The 19,734-nt window shown below is 35.3% G+C and overlaps 1 protein-coding gene across 1 annotated transcript in view; it reads right to left on the bottom strand.

Annotated features, from left to right (window-relative positions):
* Positions 1-2,448: 2,448 nt before the first annotated feature.
* LOC124156298 (mitochondrial proton/calcium exchanger protein) overlaps positions 2,449-19,734 on the bottom strand; it is a 34,396-nt gene continuing 17,110 nt past the window's right edge. The window contains exons 7-13 of the mRNA XM_046530761.1: positions 17,020-17,271; positions 16,558-16,716; positions 13,887-13,982; positions 11,281-11,406; positions 8,033-8,226; positions 7,706-7,856; positions 2,449-2,727 (exon numbers count right to left, since the gene is read on the bottom strand). Coding sequence (XP_046386717.1) covers positions 2,509-2,727; positions 7,706-7,856; positions 8,033-8,226; positions 11,281-11,406; positions 13,887-13,982; positions 16,558-16,716; positions 17,020-17,271 — 1,197 coding nt within the window. The 3' untranslated portion in view covers positions 2,449-2,508. The remainder of the gene's footprint in view (positions 2,728-7,705; positions 7,857-8,032; positions 8,227-11,280; positions 11,407-13,886; positions 13,983-16,557; positions 16,717-17,019; positions 17,272-19,734) is intronic.

Below are 19,734 nucleotides of genomic sequence, written 5' to 3'. Positions count from 1 at the left end.
CTTTCCGTATGTGTAGACCGCTTGGTTGAAGTTAGTGCGGCTGAGGTCACTGATATTTTAGCTTCGTCTTTATTCAGAATAAGGCATCGTGAGTTTAAACTTCTGCGCAATATCGCTTTGACGCTCTCCATTTTCAAAGCAATTGACCTCTCTCAAGTCCTCTTCTAGGTTTATGGTTTTTCTTGATAAATTCTTGATTTTTCTACACGCATTCCTATCTTTTGCCATATTCTCTTGGTTTTTACTCTGTATGGCTCTATCTAAATCACCTTCTTCTGCTGAACTGTATTCCTGAGACGCAGAAGGCCTAAGACTGCGGGGAGGGAACGAAGCCATTGTGTTTGAGACTCTATAGCGGACCCTTTTATGTGTCGATGCTATTCATGCGCAACTCGGCCACCGCTCCATTTCTCCCCCGTGAATACCGATGACCTTGAAGGCTTTAGCGTAGACACTCTACCTGGAAGTCAATCGCCCGGTAACCTACGACGGCAAAAATACGTCTCAAACCGTATTGCTGAAAAAAAAAACTCATTTCCACTAGCCCCACGCTTAATTAACGATCTAAATTATTTATTATCATTCTGTTAAGGAGACGAGATAAATTACTTCGGTAGGCCGGCTATCTGGACCCAATGACGAGTAATACTTTTGGCAATTGCACAGCAATGAATTTCGATTAATATATGAACAAAAAAGAAGATTTGAGGCAAGAAATAATATTAATATGCGTAAATTGATAGAAATTTCGTGTGTACTTAGCGCAAGTTCACGTTTTATCACGAGAGCGTTTAAGATATGTGATTAGGCTACACTGCGTTGCAATGTTTCCCCGAGAATTTGCGCTATATCGAAATTGCGCTATACGAGACATGGGTGTAATTGATTTTAGATCTGAAATTGGACAATGGGGAACATGTCATTGGCATTGATAGTTAAAAAATAGTGCACAAACTACTATGGAACATATGGAGCATTATTCAAGAATATGTATTTCCAGTTCCTTTGGCTATACATTCCAGATCAAAAATTTCAGTACCATATCCATTCAAGAACTGACCTGACCACTTTCAAATTTGATTTTATTTGTGAACTGGTTTGAAAATTTTGAATGGATATGAATCAATAAATAACCCAACTATACCTCTTGATATTCTCTTGGCATAAAATAAATAAGGGGTAACAGCCTCTCTTAAACTGATATTAGTCCAAATGATCAACAAGGAAGAACATTTCTATTAAGAAACAAAATGAAGCTAAGTAAAAATTCTGCTATGGGTTAAATATGGAGTATGCCGTAGTTAAACGTAGTAGAGTAAAAGTTTCTTTTCATACCACAGGATTCTTCACAATCTGTCCTATGAGAGTATACGAGCCATAAAGTTTCATGTATGCACATTTATGTACGAACAACAGGACAATCCAAAATTTCCCAGTTAAATATGGTTGAGCAAGTTTCCTACGCGTACGACACTACGCTTTTGCCTTTGTGATGAAGAAGATATAATGGGGAATAGGAATGTTATCAAAGAGTTAAAATGGAAATAAAACCTGTTTGCATGGGTACTATCAAAAATATAATAAAAGGAATTACTTTTAACGAAGACTTTATGCCTGATGTAAGTAACATACACAATGGATTTAAAACAAAGACCACAGAATGCTCCAACATTCTCTGAATGACCTTGATTACCCAAGCCTTCACTTCAATGATACAAACCTGAAATCAAATGTAACAATTTTTGTCTAAATAAGTTAATATTCAACGAAATGAAGGTTGATAGGATTTTACAGCAAGCAATTGCCAGTATCATCATTGCAATAATATTATTCAGTTATCGGACACTTCATTCACTCAAGTATGTAACGTGGGAAGAAAAGTGAAATTATGGGCAAACAAACCAATGAATCATGAAATTGTGATCACATGAGTACTGTACCATAAGTGTTTACTCATTAACTGTAATAACTCACATGAGCCTGAAAATTTGCCAAAGGTAAAGACCTACAAATATATTTCTCAGTCAGTTCATAAATTAAGAAAACGTTTACAAAACTTCAATATGAAACTCCATTACACCACGAGGAGTAAAAACTTTTCATAGGTTTAAAAATTATGAAATTAATCAATTCATAAGAAATATGAAGTGAATATCAACCGATTATTTAAAAAATAGTTTAGATGTAAATTTGTTCATGCTTCATTTTAATGGATATAACATATCACATTGGAATTGCTTTTGAGAATCTTCCACGATAATTACTCATGAAGTGAAATGAGATGTGCAGTTCAAACTCTGACTATGCAATTCATAAGAGTTTACTAAACATGGCACATCCTAAAATACTGTTAACTCATGTTACCATTGTTAAATACATAAGGTACACACATTTATATACATACTTATAAAAATAGGTATATTGCACAAAAGAAATTAAAGCATGCCATTGATTTTTATAACATTATTTATAAATAAATTCTTCTACAATAAGTTACATAATCACACATCATAAATTTGGAGGAGACTTCTTCCCATCACCTGACTTGGTTGGTGAGTCCCCAGCACCATCATTTTTTCTAACAGACCTAGTGATAGTCTCTTGCTCCAGCACCTTCCCAATTTGATCCTCAATTTCTAAGAGTTCTTCTCTGTCCAACAACTGAACAATCTCACTAACTTGTTTAGGATTCAGGTGAACATTCTCTTGTCCAATGACTTCCAAGACCTGGTTTGATCAAATGAATTTTTTTTAAATCAATGATTAGTTTGAAGAGGCTTCTCAATATGAAAACTAGAATGTAAAAGACTATCAGTACAAGAAATAGCTTCCTGGTTACATAGGAAATAATGAATTCAAAAGGTTTTGTCCCAGTGACCCACTGTCTGTTTCAAAATTAGTAATATTCTAAGTAAACTTCAACTCTAGGAATAATATTGGTAGATTTTTTTCTGAAAAAAAAATGCATCCATGGAAAGCTTATTTATTTTTGCTATTTATTGTTATAATCAACATTATCTGGAATCCAAACTAATGTTTTTGGGGAAAAAATGGAAAATGAGACCCCTCTATTTAACTGTGAGATAGAAGGCATGACTTTGATGAAACTTGAATGACTTTGGGTGAAGACGTCGATATTTTCTTGCATATGGACACTTTTTCAATTAAGGGTTGGTCTACAGTTAGAAATAAGCTGTAAGGGAGCTAAAATTCTATTCTACAAAGGCCATACGATAGATGATAAATGCTCATCATTATACTCATCATATGCTCTTGGCTACCCAGCTTACGGATAGCCAATCAGAGCTAGTCTTGAGCAGAACTGCTGTCAGCGCAGCATCTCACTAAACCAGAAATCGGTGGTAGATAATTATGCTGACCACAGTCATACGTCCCAGAATTGAAAACTACGGATATGGCACGGTGTATATTACGAAATAAATAAATTAATTGAGTGAATATTACGTTTACGCTTCACTGAGACATGGCATATCCTAAATTGTCTCATGCCATGGTATAGTAGGTCCTTAATTTTCGATTTTTTCGGATTTCTTTCAGGGCACCCCCTCATTTTAAGACAATTGGTGTAAAAACATATCTAGTAAAATATTATTGCAATTGGATAATGGGAAGATGTGCCGCATTACACTCAAAGTTGAGAAATTTTGGTATTTTTGGCTGTTTTCCGGATATGAAACGGAATGAAGACACTTTTTTAAGCCAGCATGTATATGTAGTGCCGGCATGGTAGAATTTGGAAATGGAAACTAGACACACTGATCAAATATTCTAAATTGGTCATTATGAGAATCAAATTGTTGGCTATAAATTGCCATGTAATGGGTGGGCTATAAGATTTTTTTATAACTTTCTAAAGGTAATTTTAAATTTGCGATCTTGTTCTACTCTTCCATTGACTGAAAAGGAATTTTTTGCGAGAAAACATGGTAATTTCAGCACAGTTTCAGAAAATTTGAAATTCTATATCATTAGTGGCGATTAATGCAAAATTCAGGATGAAGAACTCAGTTGCAAATGGAAAAAGTTAAAATTGTGCCAACCCTCAATGATCTGCTCAATATCGCCCATGTTGATGGTGAAGAGATGATACCTATAGTATGAGACAGACTGTTCCTTCATAGTAATCGAGAAAAGGGCAAACCAGGATGTGTGCTTTGAGCTGTACAGCTCTTTAAGACACAGAGAAAGGAAGGCTATCCTCTGACTCTAACGAGAGGAATTGTGACTGCAGCGGTCTAAAGATAACGGGGTGAAAGATAATAATTTGTTTTTATTTAAACCTGATGTAAAAAAAATCAATAATTTGAAATATTAAACAGTTTCTGTTAAAAAGCAATTATGAATTGCAAATGTAGACCTAAATTGATGTTAGTTACACTTTGTCCTATAAGTTTTGCAAATTTTTCCTAAATATAGTTAAACCATCCCCCCTGACATCTTCAGAGGACAGCAATGATGAAAGTAATGGGTCCAAAAGTTTTCAAGGAAGAGCAAAGAACATTGCCACCAGTTCTTTCTACAGCCGGACTGTGAAGCCGGCATGTAGAGACCTGATCACTACGAGACTTGTCGCAGTTTTCAATAAATGCAAAGCGATGGTCAGGGAAGCTGTTCATATTTTGACAGCAGCTGCAGAAGCATTTCATCATAATATTGATGAATTTGTCATAAATTGCTCATCTATCCATCATGGCCGTGAGCTTTTATGGGAGGAGTGTACAGCAAAAAAGCTTTTTCTCCTGTATATTAGAGGAGCTGGATGCATTTACAATGAACTGGGACAAAAAATTGCTTCCACCATTTATGGGCAAAGAACTGGTGGATAGGCTCCCCATCATAGTCACCAGTCTGGGGGCTAAGCATCTACTTGGGGTTACAATTTCACAATCAGGCACTGGGAAATACCGCTGTTGCTGTGCATCACACGATGAAAGAGTGGAACCTACATGAAAATGTCTAAATATTCTGCTGCAGTACAACTGCGACCAACATTATAAAAATTGGTTGCGCATGTACCTTATTAGAGCAGCTTCTCAAAAAGGATACTTTGCTTCTACCATGCCGGCACTACATATATAAGCTGGTTTTAAAAAGTGTCTTTGACACAAAGTTCAGGATGTCTTTGGACACTAATGTTCCTCTGTTTTAAATATTTCAAAACCAATAGAAAATAAATAACTAAGCCCAAATACTAGCCCGTTTTGGCAATAAACAGTGATAAATATAGCATTCAAAGTTATACTGACAAAGTTCAACGTTTATCAAAAGAATTTTATGGCTTTACGATGGGTGAGAATGATTAACAAATATTGAGAGTATGAAACCCGCGTGCCACCTGTAATGTCTGCCTGTGGTGGCACGCGCTCACTCTTGAGGCCTCATCTCAGAAACCACTGGTCATGATTGGAAAATATTTTAGGTGCAGAAGAACAAAGGTTCAGTGTATTGTTGGTAACCACAGAAAATCATTTGAAAAATACCAGTCATATATATATTATCATCAATTAACATCCAAAAATGCCTAAATTTCTCAACTTTAGAGTGTGATGCAGCATGTCTTCCCGTTATCCAATAGCAATAATATTTTACAAGATATGTTTTTACACCAATTGGTATAAAATGAAGGGGTGTCCCGAAAGAAATTCGAAAAATCAAAAAATAAGGACCACCCTAATGCAATATTTTACAAATTTATAGTCTGATATTAACAAGCATAAAAAATAAAGAAAAGTACCAACATTTTATGGCATTTTTTCTACTTGCAATCAACATTTTTTATATAATTTGACCAGCAATACCACCAGAGCCAATAAGAAAATACTGATTTCCCCATGCTAAACCCAGAGAATTTAGTTTTTTTATTACTTGATGAAGTACAACTAGAAGAATGAGTTTCGGGACACAAAAGGTTTTACTTGTCTTTTCTAGAATTTTCCCTCCTTTGTGTCACCGACAGGTGTAAAGAGTTCTTGTTCTTGACATTGGGCATGTTAGTGATCTCCGGTTGGAAAATGTTACACCACAATTCTAAGTTGGACACACCGACAATGTTAGTATAAAGTCACTTGAAGTGTTTATGAACATTGAAAAATCATTCATATATATAGCATAGTTACATATTGAGAAAGTGGAAGAATACATATTACAAAAATTAGGTTGGCAAGCTTCAGTAAAAAGCAAAAAAACTTGATAAAAATACAAGTCTTGAGAGTGAGAGATGATATCGGTATTCCACTTATTATTCTTATAGACCAGCCATAACAGTTGCAGTAAAGGTCATATAATTACCAAGTTTCAAAAGCAAATTTCATTTGAAAAAAGGTTGGTGGTAATTTAATAATTGGTACAACTAAGTTATCTCTGAAAATAGAAAATCTATTTCTAAGACAAAACATGCCTGAAAGAAAGACGTATAGAAGTAATACCACTTAAGTAAAAATACTAATCTCATATGTAATATGATGATGAATACTGGATCTTAGAATTTAAAAATTTAGAATTTTCAAATTAAGGCAACTAGAAATAAAGAGAGAAAAAGAAAAGGAGGAAAGGCGGTGCTCCCAATTACAACATTTCTTCATGAAAATCAGCTGATGGTCATTTGAGATAAAAACAGGAACATTCATGATCACATAGGAAGATCAAAGTTATCAACCTTACTCCCATAATGTGACCTAAAGACTCGAGGGTCAATCAAATCTAGGTAATAACTATATTGAATGATAAAATTAATAACAAAAATGCTGCGTCAGGGCACAAACAAAGCAACAATGGTAGAAACTAAAGGCAGTCATACTAACAAATTTACAGGGCTTGAATAGTCTTTTTATCTTATCTAGTAAAAACATATAGCACAGTATTTAAAGTTCATTAGTGAACTTATCATTCTCATGCTCCAGCCTCAGTTTGTTCTGGTCTGCCCGGTTTCGCATCTCACCCCGTCCATGCTGCTGTTGTATCTCAACTTCTTGCCATAATTCATCCATTTTTCCACCTTAATAAATTTCCTCCATGTCCCCCATCAAAAATCCTTCTTGTCATTCTAGGGCAAACCGACACTGTTGTCTCTGGTTCCTCTTTTGCACTTTCCACTGGCATCTGACTCGATCAACCCTTCTTTTCGTGCCCCCCCCCCCTGACCTTTACGTTTCCATGTGCATCCCCAGTTTCTGCTTTTGTTGCTTAGTTTATTTCTTCCAAAACTATTTGGATAGCAAGTTACCACTAATTTTTTTGTGTCCCAACTCTGCAGTATTATCATTAATTTCATCATTGAATTTAGTTGTTTTTCAAAGTTTTTCTTGATGTTCTGGTCATTAGGTTCGAGTCAACATTCAACCACTTCCCAGAAAGGAAACTATTTTCACATACAATTGGCCTAAGCATCAATTTTTACTTCCACATTACATTGTAAGTGATTTAATCAATGTTGATATGTGGGTACTTTACATGTTCACAGAAAATGCATTTCATTGTTCATCAAAAGAATATCAGCAATATCATCCACAGACAACATTTTAAGCAAAAAGTAATAATATTCCCAATATTTCCCTACCTTAAGCCTGTTTTATCACCACGTTAAGACAAAAGTTTATTATGACATTATTTCAACATTAAAGTGAGGAAATCAATTGGATATGAATGGTTTTCAGTGCTGCACTGCCAGAAATTGTACCCTACTCACCTTACGAACATCCTCAACTCTTACAGAGCCATCACGGTCCACATCTATTCCTGCCAAAACTTGAGCTATTCTTTCCAGCCTGGAGGTATCAGGAACCTTTTGAATACGGCGAATGGTATCAATAAACTCCTCTATACTGACAAGTTCTTGCCTAGTAAAGTGAAAAAAAAAGAAATTTTATTCAAAATATCTTATTTGACCAGCCCTCAATTTGAAATACATGAACAATGTTTAGCAGCAATCTTATACAGACACAATATGCAACAGGTCAAATCTCTATCACTAATAATATGTGGTTAATATCAGAAAGAAAACATCAACACTTACTTCTTTTCAACAGACTCATGCTTATCAAGATCCTGCTTGATTTGCTCCTCTTCTTTCTGAAGCTCATTCACCAACTGGTCCATCTTTGAAATCATTGTGTTCACCTTCTTTGAAAGTCTCTTGGCAGCAAGTGATTCTTTCACAGTTCCTTTGCTATCAACAGCTTTAGAAACTTTTGCAAGATTTTCCACATCCTGAAATACACAGTCAGATTAATCACAACATCAAGTACTCCAAAGATATTAGGACAAAGCCCACAAAAATTAAATCATCCAATTTACCAATAAAAAAATTTTCTGTCCTTTTTATTTAAGTTTAAAGGACAAAACCCTATCAATATCATGCTTTTATTCAACCTTAGTATGTACTCTGTAATAAGCGTTTCAATTTACGTATTGCCAAATTAATTTAAAGCTACTTGAATGACAGTGTATTCTTAAACCATTTTTTCCTACCTCATATTTATAATGAAAATCCTCAATACCTCTTAGGGCCCCCGCGCACTGGCAACTTTTACAAAGCAACTATTTAGTTGCTTTGAGGAAGTCCCTATGGAACACATGGCAGTTGCGGCAACTAAAAAGTTGCCCGTGCGCGGGGCCACAGTCAATGCCGTGTGTTTCATTTGCACTTCCACAGAGCAACTAAATAGTTGCTTTGTAAAAGTTGCCAGTGCGCGGGGGCTCTTATTTGAGAATGAGCCATTAGGATGGCCTATATTGCGGTAACCAGTTTAAAAAAAGAAATTACCCTATTTGATGGAATATAAGACACCTTTTTCCAAAACAATAGTTTTAAAAAAATCACCTTAGTCTTATTTGTGAAGGTTCTACCTGCATGGGTTTATGTTCAATACTTACTCCATTATATTTTATAATATATACTGATTATTCAATTGAAGAATATTGGAGTTGTTATTGCAATTATTAATCTAATTGATATTATGTGACATAATTTATTGTTTACTTACTATATTACATATTACTATCGTTTTCCTTGCTTCTGCGATATCGAAGGAGTTGGGAGAGAGATTTCAAACGAGCCTGATAGTATTTAGCCCATTTGATATTTCACTTTGATTCATACAATTGTATAAGATCTAAAACGAACTAACTTAAGTTGTTGGGAAATCATGCGGACTTTTTTTTATTACAAGAGTTAATTTTTAAAAAGTGGAACAAAAGAAAGAAAGCTATGTTTTATAAAATAAACACAAAATATAAATTTTAATAGGCTGTTTTATTAAGTTACTGATTTTTAGATACTATTCCGTACGTATCGGACACTATATAATATAAATTAATGCTTTTGTGGCCAAAGACAATTTCTTGACAGTGTGAATAAGTGATGTAATAGCCAGAGCTTTAGAGAGATAACTACAGAACTTGATATGAAGACAAAAGTTTAAAAAATTGAGTACTATAAATCCTTGTACAATTAAATGATTTATCTTTTACTGTCTGTTAGAAAATCTTTTAAATTACAGATGTAAAAATATCAATATCTTCCTGAATACAGTAAGTCCTCCATGTACGACAAAGATACATTCTTACATCTGGCTCGTAAGTTGATAAACCTCAAGCAAGGCATAGAGGGGAGCGGTTATCCTGCAGAATGCAACACTGCATCACAATCGTGCATTAACTCACTATTGTGACAAACTGATCTAGCTGGGCGTGCGAAGTAGCCAGCGCCAAAAAAAGGAAGAAAGAACGGGCGAAACACTGAACAGTTCCTGACTTCACACCAGATTAAATGACACTCTGTTCAGATTACGCGAAGGTGCAATACCCTCTAGCCCAAGCCATGTCGCATCCGCTAACTCCAAAGGCACAAAATTTCAGCCATGCTTGAAATTTTCAAACTTTCATACCTCTGAAAGTTTGTCAATCAAATGTGCATAGGAAGAGGACTAACTGTACGTCCAATTTACAAGAGTTAATGATTGGGTCACCACAATTCCACAGAAATGAAGCTTATTATATGATATTGCTTGCATACGGTATCTCCTACGGAAGTATCTCCTACTGAAGAAAGAACCATAATTGATGCTCTTGGGCACAATACACGAAGAGAACTTAAACGTAGATCAATGATGACAACGTAGCATTGTGCATAACAAACTAAATGCCGTTGCTTATTCGTGGAACTTCGTAATAAAGTTTATTTTGTAACCACCGGGACTGAGGTTTGTAATAACATTTCTTTTAACATAGAGAAGATAGGCCTTTTCGTCAGGACCAATCATTTGCTTCGTAATAACAATAACTTTGAAATGACATTGCTCGTATTAACGAGAGTCTACTGCATAGTCCCCCCCAAATTTTGAGGCTTCAGTTTCGGGAAAAGTTATATAAATGCATAGTTTTACTTTGACCACAGGATTTTTTGAAAAAAAAAAAAAAAAAGGAGAGGACTATATTCAGATAAATACGGTACGTATTTGACAAAATGCATTCCAGAATTTTTTTCAAACTTGATTTTTTTTGTTTATGCAGCGTCAACCAAATGTCAGTCACTTGAGTACTTAAAAGCCTGTGCAGAAGCAGTTTCTATAGCAGATCATATTTCTTGTATAAAAATACATTTTCCAGTGATTTTATATGAAGGCATCAATGGCATTCATCATATACTTTACAAAATTGGTAAGATCATGCTTTGGTAAATTCATCATAATTGCTTCAATTTTATGACAAGTACATATTTCTTTAGGATAAACCAATATTCAAAGTGAGGAGATTTTTCCACGTTGCAAGTTGTTCATGCTCATTAAACACCTGAGATATACATGGCTATAATGGCTATTACATGGTCAGTTAAAACGCTGTAAAAAGGAATAGTGACCGAAGCACCAGAAATATCATTATTCTGAAATGCTCCTCATCAACATTATATATCTTATATGTAATGAATTTCAAATTTTAGCACCCAACAGACTTCCACAAAGAGTCAATTATTGGCATTCTGAAAAACAGAATGACAATAACAGTGATGAAATTCAATGTGAACTACCATCAAACCACAGATCTTTGGCTACCTAACCTAGAATTCAAATCACTAACATATCAGGGTTTGCTAATTCTTGAGTCAGTTTTATGCCAATGTCCATAATTTTTATAAAAATAAGCTACCTTTCCTTGCATAAATTCCTTAGAAATTACCAAATCTTCCCAGAAATAATTCATCATATTCTTTGAAACTTAGAATAAAATGGCATTCAAAGATCCTTTAAAAGAAGAGGAACTTACCTCTCGATATTCCTCCATTTCTTCCTTCAGTTCTTTCAATTCTTCTGTTTCAACGAGACGCTTCTTCTCTTTCGTTAAACTAGCCAGACCACTCTCTATTACTTCCATATCATTCTCATAAATTTCCTGAAAGATGGAAGAAAGAAAATGCTAATTTAAAAAAGTTTTGAATACCTCCTACAAAAATAACACCTTCAGTGGAGAATGATGGGTTACCAAAACCTAAGAGAATGTTAATTTATTGGGCAATGGCTATGGCAGATGCTTTAACCCCAAAGATGTAATAATTATGATAATCTCAACATTGAATAGTCTCAACAGCGCAGCTGTCAAGAATTCATTCACAATGAACATTACAACAATAATGATGAGCAAAGGTAATGATTAATAAGCAATTACAACATTATACTCCATTTTCACCTTAGCCATTGACACAACAGCCATAAGAAATTTTTTCTATAAATTTGATTGATATACACCCTATTAAACAAAGAGGGAACATATACTAAAAAGCAATTTTACCATCAAGTATACTCAGGCTAATACTAACAATAGAGTTGCTGTGTATAAGAAACATGGATCTAATGAAATTATGCAAAAACTAACAGTTTTCCCCAGTACCGATGAAATTTACATGTAAAAGCCTAGAGAAGCTTCATTATAACAAAATTTCACAATTACCAACAAGTTAAGACATGAGTCAGTTTTTCAGACTAGAGCATATATTCCACTCCTAAACCATTTTTTGAAAAGAATTCATCTAAGGGACATTTGCTAGCATCAATTTTTACTAGAGATGTGCGAATAGTATACGCAAATACTTGAATACTGGAAAGTATTCAATATTCGAGACCTTGAATAATTATGCTAAAGCTACGACCTCGAATATCTCGAATACTTTGAATTTTGTGCCATACACTGTTGCACGCACCTCGTTGGTAGTTGACTCGGAAAAATGTAGAGAACTCAAGTCATTTGGTGCATGCAGCACCATTTTAGGCAAGTTGACGAATTAGTACATCAAATTCGTGGATTAGAGCAGTGAAAAGAGTTCGACGTGGGGAACCGAAAATGATCGGCTGAAAAAATTCTAAAACCCCCACCAGGAGAACCTGTGCCGTGGGATAGTAACTACGTAGCATAATTCCCAAAATCCACTACCCCCTCCATCCATCAGCCCTCAGCACCTCCTCTGACGCTTTCCTCTTCTCCGAAATCAAACAAAAGGCCCCAGCTAACGCAGGGTTCGTATTACGAAGACCATAAATCAAAAGCTTCAAAATAAAATATCAAGTTACAGAAGAATAATAGAATCATGTTTCACCCTTCCCTCTTTCTCCCCCACTGACCTTTTTCTGCCTACCTGCTTCGAAGTTCCCCATTTCTGTAGGTCAACTGCTGCATGAGTCATCTATTAGCCCAAAAGATGTCTAACAATTACTTTTGGCAATTGATATTACACCTTTATCGGATTGAAATATTAGTAATGTGCGCGTATTTTAAAAAAGAATAAGACCAAAAACGACATATTTCTGACTTTATTTAAGCATTTTACGCAAAGAAATACATGTCAAAATACGATCTGGCAAAACTCGATATACTCGCAGCTGAGCTTCTCAGAAGTTGATGAGGTATTTTTTTTGGAAAACATATGCCAAGTTACAATTTATTAGTTAAGCTATAAATCTCTATTGTCACAGACGAAGGGATAGTTTCACAGGATATTTGGTTTCTCCCTGCTAGCAATTCAAATTCATCTGCTTATCTCGTGAGAACTTCCAAAGATGGACTGAAAATAATTGAAAAAGAAAATCTGGTGGAGAAGCACGTGTATTTTGCAAAACACCTCAGATTGTCCCCTAGCACTTGACAGTAGGAGTGGGGTAAAGCGAGCTACAGTCTGTTGAAAATAAGAAGTTGGATGAAGCCGAGTACATATCAGATGGGGGTGCTGCTGAAATGGCATTTGGTAGATAAGAATGCATACATCAGACAGAAATCCATCATAGCAGTGTAAATGCCGAGGCGGCATGCAATCATTTTTTCGCGAGGTGGTGTGTCCACTTAGGATATTTGAAAGAGATGTTAGTTGAATCAACTACATATATGCACAAATTGTTATCATAAAATTAAAAAAATCCATTAATTAGCTAAATTCCTGTTTGAATCCTTTAAAGGAAATCACAATTACTCGCAAAAGTCCTGGGTTTCCTGATGCATAGGTAACCTAGTTAAACATTCCCGCATTCATCGTTTTTTTCATCCATCCCCTTGAAAAAACGATAGATTGAGGTTCCCCTGTACACCTCTTTATTTATACATTCATCAAGTGGAATAGAAGAAGAAACGTACGTTTAATATTCGAATTTGATATTCGAGTTCGAGAAATCTGCTATTCAACCCATCTCTCATTTTTACATATCCTCTAAAAAATCATTGGCTTGAATATTAGGGGGATAAAAAAAATTACATGCATCATATTATGAGACTATGAAAACAAAAAGGCAATAATTTAAAAACCCCAAGAAATCATACTTTGAATAGACAGGTGGATTTAGAATTATGCGTAATCACACTATTTTTTTACAAAATTAGGACAAACATACTGGTACTGATTTATCATGAACTGCAACTGGTTCAGCAGATGGCTTCTCTTCACTCACAGCTTTTTCATCAGTCATCAATACTTCAGAAACTTCTGCCTAAAATACAAAATCGTTTTTTCAGTACAAGGTTGTAAATTGAACATCATTCACTTCTATAAGAATTGTTTTTAGAGCAAAGGACACAGTTTGCGTGCCTAAACAATCAGAACAGAATTAAATTGGATTTTAATGCCAAAAACTACATCCATTCAATCTATGCAAGTCAATTGGATTAAGAGATGAAAGTACAAATACAGGCGGTCCTCGACTTTCGTACACTCGACTTTCGTACAATTCGCACTTTCGTACATTAAAAAATTGACACCTTTTACTCGACTTTCGTACGCTAAATTCGGACTTTCGGACGTTGGTCTGTAATTTTTTTAAAATTCCCGCGATGTTTATTGCGCATCCCAACATTCAATTGTTTCAAATGTCAGTATCGGCAGTATATACGAACAATACGAACGTATATAATGAAGGGAATTGTTGGTAATTGACTCAATGTGATTTATTTGGGAGGGAGACTGCCTGCTATAGACTCCTTTATCAAGAGAAGAAGAAAGCCTTCATTGGAGATATTTTTCAAAAGAAGTTGACTAGACATCATCGAATAGCTTTCAATGAAACTAGTAAGACCTTTCTAATTGTGTTTTTTCGTTTGAGTGCTGTTTAATTCATGTAAACCTTCAGCAACGATATTGCACGAAATATCACCCGAATTCCGTTTGTCTTTTGTCTTTTTTGAATAACATGCGGAATATACGCGATCACGAATGTCACCTGCCAAATATCGAATTTTGGTGTAAAAATTAAAAGGTGTCCAGAGTGCGGGTTCAACAAATACATTTTGTTATGCTTCTTGATATGTCCTTTTATTTATAGTGGACGTAATAAGTGGAATGTCAACTTAGACGCCAAGAGGAAGTTTCACTCGATAGCCAACGGAGTTCTTGTTTTTTAAACTTTTATTTGCACTTTCTGCCTATTTTCGAAAGAAATTAGATGATTTGAGGAGTTTTATTAACATATTATTAAAATTAAGTCAATTGAAATGAATTCCGTGAAAAAAAAAGTTTTAGTACGTATATTCCGCTCTTTTGGAACGCAACCCCTAATTAGTATGGAAGTCAATGGTTCGACTTTCGTACATTCGACTTTCGTACATTCGACTTTCGTACAAGTTTTTGGGAACGCATTGTGTACGAAAGTCGGGGACCGCCTGTACTATAAACAGGATGTGACTTGATGCAATAAAAGGTGTACAAAGTAGAAATAAATGAAGTAATTATCCAAAATTATATTTGAGATAATATGCATTTCTACTCTCAAGAGTCAACATCACTATTATTTAGCATAACTATTTGGTCTCCACGGGAATTCAATATTTGCTATTAAAAACAAATCATGCCTTCAGCCAAATTTGACAGTGAAGAATGAACCTCTTTGAGTTGCTGAGAAACGAAGAAGAGGTACTCAAATTGCAGCAGGAGAAAGGGTACTACCAGATAGAAATGATTGTCAAGATGTGGCCAACAGTAAAGAATCTTTGAGCTTGGATTTGACGAATGAATTTATTGCACTCATTTTTTGAATTTTTTTGATGATTTTAAAATTGTTCAACAATAACTGACAAGTACCAGTTATTGAAAGACTAGCTGATAAAGAGTGCTTTGTTCACCCTTGCTTTCACCACACAATTACTCATTTTATTCATTTTTCATTTACAGTACACTACAAATAACAAACCTCCCAATGCCAGACTTCTGTTAAGGAAACCATATTAAAGCCTTCTAATTTCTTATCTTATTAATGTTAACTTATGGCATGCAAACTAATTTGATGCTAATTATAATTTCACTACACCCCCAGAAATATAGCTTTAGCACACTTTTCTGGTAGTTGCATGGTTACATCACACTCATGGCTTTGTAGCAGCAAATCATATAGAGATATCAAAATTTATTAAGCTTATCAGTATTAAATTTATTGGCACAAATTTCAAGAACTCAATCAATGTGAGCAATTGATAAATTGCCTTTAGGGACATTTCTTGCTGTAGAGTTCACCTACATGAATCCACAGACGGGAGCTCTTAGTGATTCAATATTGTTTTATTTTTATTTCACTTTATAAACAAACTGAAAAGGGAAAAGCTACTGAGGTAGCCAAAAAACAATAACTGGGGTGCACAGTTGGTTCATATTTTCAAGGTAAGTATTCTTCCAACCCTCACAAGGAAACCTTAATTTGAAGTTCAACCAGCATGTTAATTACCGGAATCATGCTGTGCATCAGCTGATCTTGAGACAAGTGAAGGCAGATAGACATTGTGTAATAGGCTAACCATCATTTTCAGTAGTGATTTTAGAGGAAAAAGGTGAACAAGTACAAATGATAAATACATGTCAGGCATTTAGGCTATCTCTCCTATTGATTTCTAGCATACCCAAGCACACAGACTTAATCAACATCTCAACAAGCTACAGGACTCAGAGCAGAGAGTATTTGTGAATGAAAATGGTACCTTGACATTATACATAATTTCATACTAATGTAGTCCTTGGCATACCAGCTACTTTCAGCATCAATACATCAGTACTTAACAAACAATGCCTAAAGCTACAAATACCTGAAGCTTCTTTTTGGTATCCTCTTGCCTCTTCCGTTCTTCTCTTTCTTCCTGTCGTTCCTCCTTGATTTTCCTCTGCTCTTCCTTAATCAACTCAAGCTTCAGCAAATTGTCTATCTTTCCTTCACGTTCACTTATAGCTGCTGAGGCTTTGGTAACCTTAAATTAAAATAAAAAAATTATGACAGAAAATGTTTTAAAAAATAGTTGATGATACAAAAGATAACCTGCAATTAGTAAATTTGTTCTGATGACAGATAGGACAATCAATTTTACTTTCACTTGTGCATGAATAAAAATGATAATTGGCCATAAATAGTGATTATTTATGGCCAAAACAAACCAAATTTTTTTTTTAAATACTGACCCCCTAATAATTTGAACACCAGGAATTTCACAGTAGATCATAAGTGTCAAAACTGAATTACCAAAGCATTCATGCAAATAAAATCACGCACTTACCACAGTGTCAGGAAGTACAGAAATAGTGGCCTTCAATTGGTCCCCAGGAGTAATTGTATCTGGTAGAAGCAATGCTCGGGACAGGAGGAGGAGAGAAGGTGGCACTTTTTCATTCAGACTCAAGTCCAACCATTGCTCCAACTGAGACCGTAACCTTTCTTCCGACACACCATAAGCTCTCATGCCTCGACTCCGACAGGTCTGCTGCAGCTCCGAGGCAGTGAGCGACTCGATGCCCTCTTTCATAATCAGCTGCAAGTCAAAAGAATTCAAATGTATAACATCATCATCTGGCAACACCAAAGAATGAAAAATCACGATTACCTTCCAATAAAAATTTTACGTCCTTGCTAAGAATTATTCAAAAACATTATTGGCTGTTCATATTTATCAAAAATGTTCATATGTAAAAGGGCATAGCTGAATAAGAGGGTGATAAGTCTCCCCTCCGGGTTTTTCCTAACTTAGGGCATGCGATTTGGGATCAAATAGGACTAACCTCCCCACACTTCCAGCCCGCTAGAGGCCCACCAGAGCTGGCCAGCTTGAAAATACAATTTTCACTTTTTGGAGATATTTCGGTCAAGAAACATTATTTTTTAATGTGTTTTATGGCATTTGAAAGTTTATTTAATGGAGCGAATGTCCATTACATAGGGATTATATGAAAACAATGCAGCTACGTCTATTGTGAAATAAATTCAAGCAGAAGTGTTAATAAAAGAAAGTTAAGTAGCACCAAGTCACTGCTCAGCCAGGATAGCAACAAAATGCCCACCTTGCCACTATAACACAGTAATGTTCCGGATTTTCAACCACTCTTCATTCAGTTGTTCTGTTGTTGTTTAGTAATATGGCTCCTTGAGTTTTTCCCTGACTTTTGTATGACTTCCAGCAGGGCTATTCAGTAACTCTTTACGCGGTCGCGAAGACGAAAGATTCCGTTTACGTGGTTACGCCGCGTAAACATTCGAAGACGCGTAATTTGCTATTCAGTAGGCTCCACGAAAACGTTTTCGTGCCTTCCCCTCCGCGGAAGTGGGGGAAGTCGAAGATACCCGAAGTTTTCCTGCAATACGTCACTGCGAGCCAATCAGAGAAAATCGGCATGCAATTGTCCTAGACAAACAAAAATAGAGCGAGATTCGGCTGGTAAGTGCAAGGCTATTATGAATTATAACGTTGATCAGTGAATAACGTTGATTAATGAGAAGTATGTTGTACACTTTTAAATATAAGTGAGAGCTCAACGTGTATATTAATGTTGAAGGTGAGTACGTAGGAAATATGTATGCGATTAGATACCAAAGATTACAGTGAGTAATTGGGATAAAAAAACTTGTAAATGAGAGGAATTTCGCGTTATTATGCATTTGCTTATGCCAGAGACCTCTTTTAATGATAATGCAAGTATTTGAAATGAAGTGGTCAGTTTCGTCATATCGTTTCTCGCAGAATTGGCTAAATAGTTAGCTATAGGCAATGAAAATAGTCATGTAAACAGTGTAAACTCAGAAGTGTGGTAAAATGTTTTGAAAATTATTGTCAATCGCCAGCGATGTCCTAAGAATAGTGTGCTTAATTATTGGAAGACAGTAGATAAGAAAGGATAACTTAACGGGATAAGAGCTGGTAACAGGGTGCTAAGAAGACGGAAAATAAGGTGAAGAACTAAACCCCTCAAAATAGATAAAAATAAGAATCTATTTACACTGGACTGCCTATCATTACGTTGCAGCCCTGACTTCAATGTTCACAATTTGTATCCTTGCATTAACATTTAAGAGTTATGGTACTGATGAAATGCACCTCAACATTTTTCGCTAACGTATATAAGTACACCTAACTTTTTAGAATAGAATTGACATTAAGTTCATATTTTTATTGAATAAATCCAAATCTTATTTATTTTGAAGTAGTTTCAATGTAAAAGATACCTTGGGAATTTTTAACTTAAGTATAAAGTCAAGTGAAGGAGTTTCTACCTCATAATTTTGGATGTTTAAAAATCAATCACGCTATAATATCAAATAGGTAGCAAATTTGCAGCATCTAAAGTCATCAGCACACCTAAAAATATCACTTTTTACTACGGTTCCTAAGAAAAAGAAAGTACTCCCTGAATGGGTGGCAATTGATATAAACTTAGCTATAGTGATGACTGTTCTACTTTTACCCTGAAATACCTCACAATCAAGAAAGTTATAGACCCAAACAGTGATAATTGGTAAGGGAAAGTTCTACCTGGTAGAAGAAATTATATGTCTTATTCAAGGAACAGAAAAATGCATGAAAAAATAATGGATGAAATATGACCTATTGGTAATATTTCTTTTATCATTTTAGACGATTTTGATGAGGTTGGTGGCAACTACAGGGTATCCCTTCTACGAGGGATCCCATGATTAATTATAAGGCGGAAATCCGTAGTTTGACCACCAACAAAAGCAATGGTAGTCTATCAATTTGTAATTTACCAATGCATCAGGTAACATGTTAATAATGGCTTGTCTAATAGTTCTGGCCTTGTTTAATATGCCTCTTCCATTAATTAGGGACTCTGCAAGAGCTGGCATCTCCATAATAATCAGCCTCGTCTGGGAAGGGAAAACCAGTCCCTACACACATATTATGAAGTACAACACAAGAATTGACTATCAATCCTGATTTTATTGGTGTACACTTCAGCACTCAATGCCTCAGCAATAATCTGAA

The sequence above is a fragment of the Ischnura elegans genome, chromosome 3 (genome assembly GCF_921293095.1).
Source record: "Ischnura elegans chromosome 3, ioIscEleg1.1, whole genome shotgun sequence".
NCBI classification, from domain to species: Eukaryota; Metazoa; Arthropoda; class Insecta; order Odonata; family Coenagrionidae; genus Ischnura; species Ischnura elegans.
The sequence above is the reverse complement of the archived record's forward strand: the minus strand, read 5'-3'. Positions and strand labels throughout refer to the sequence as shown.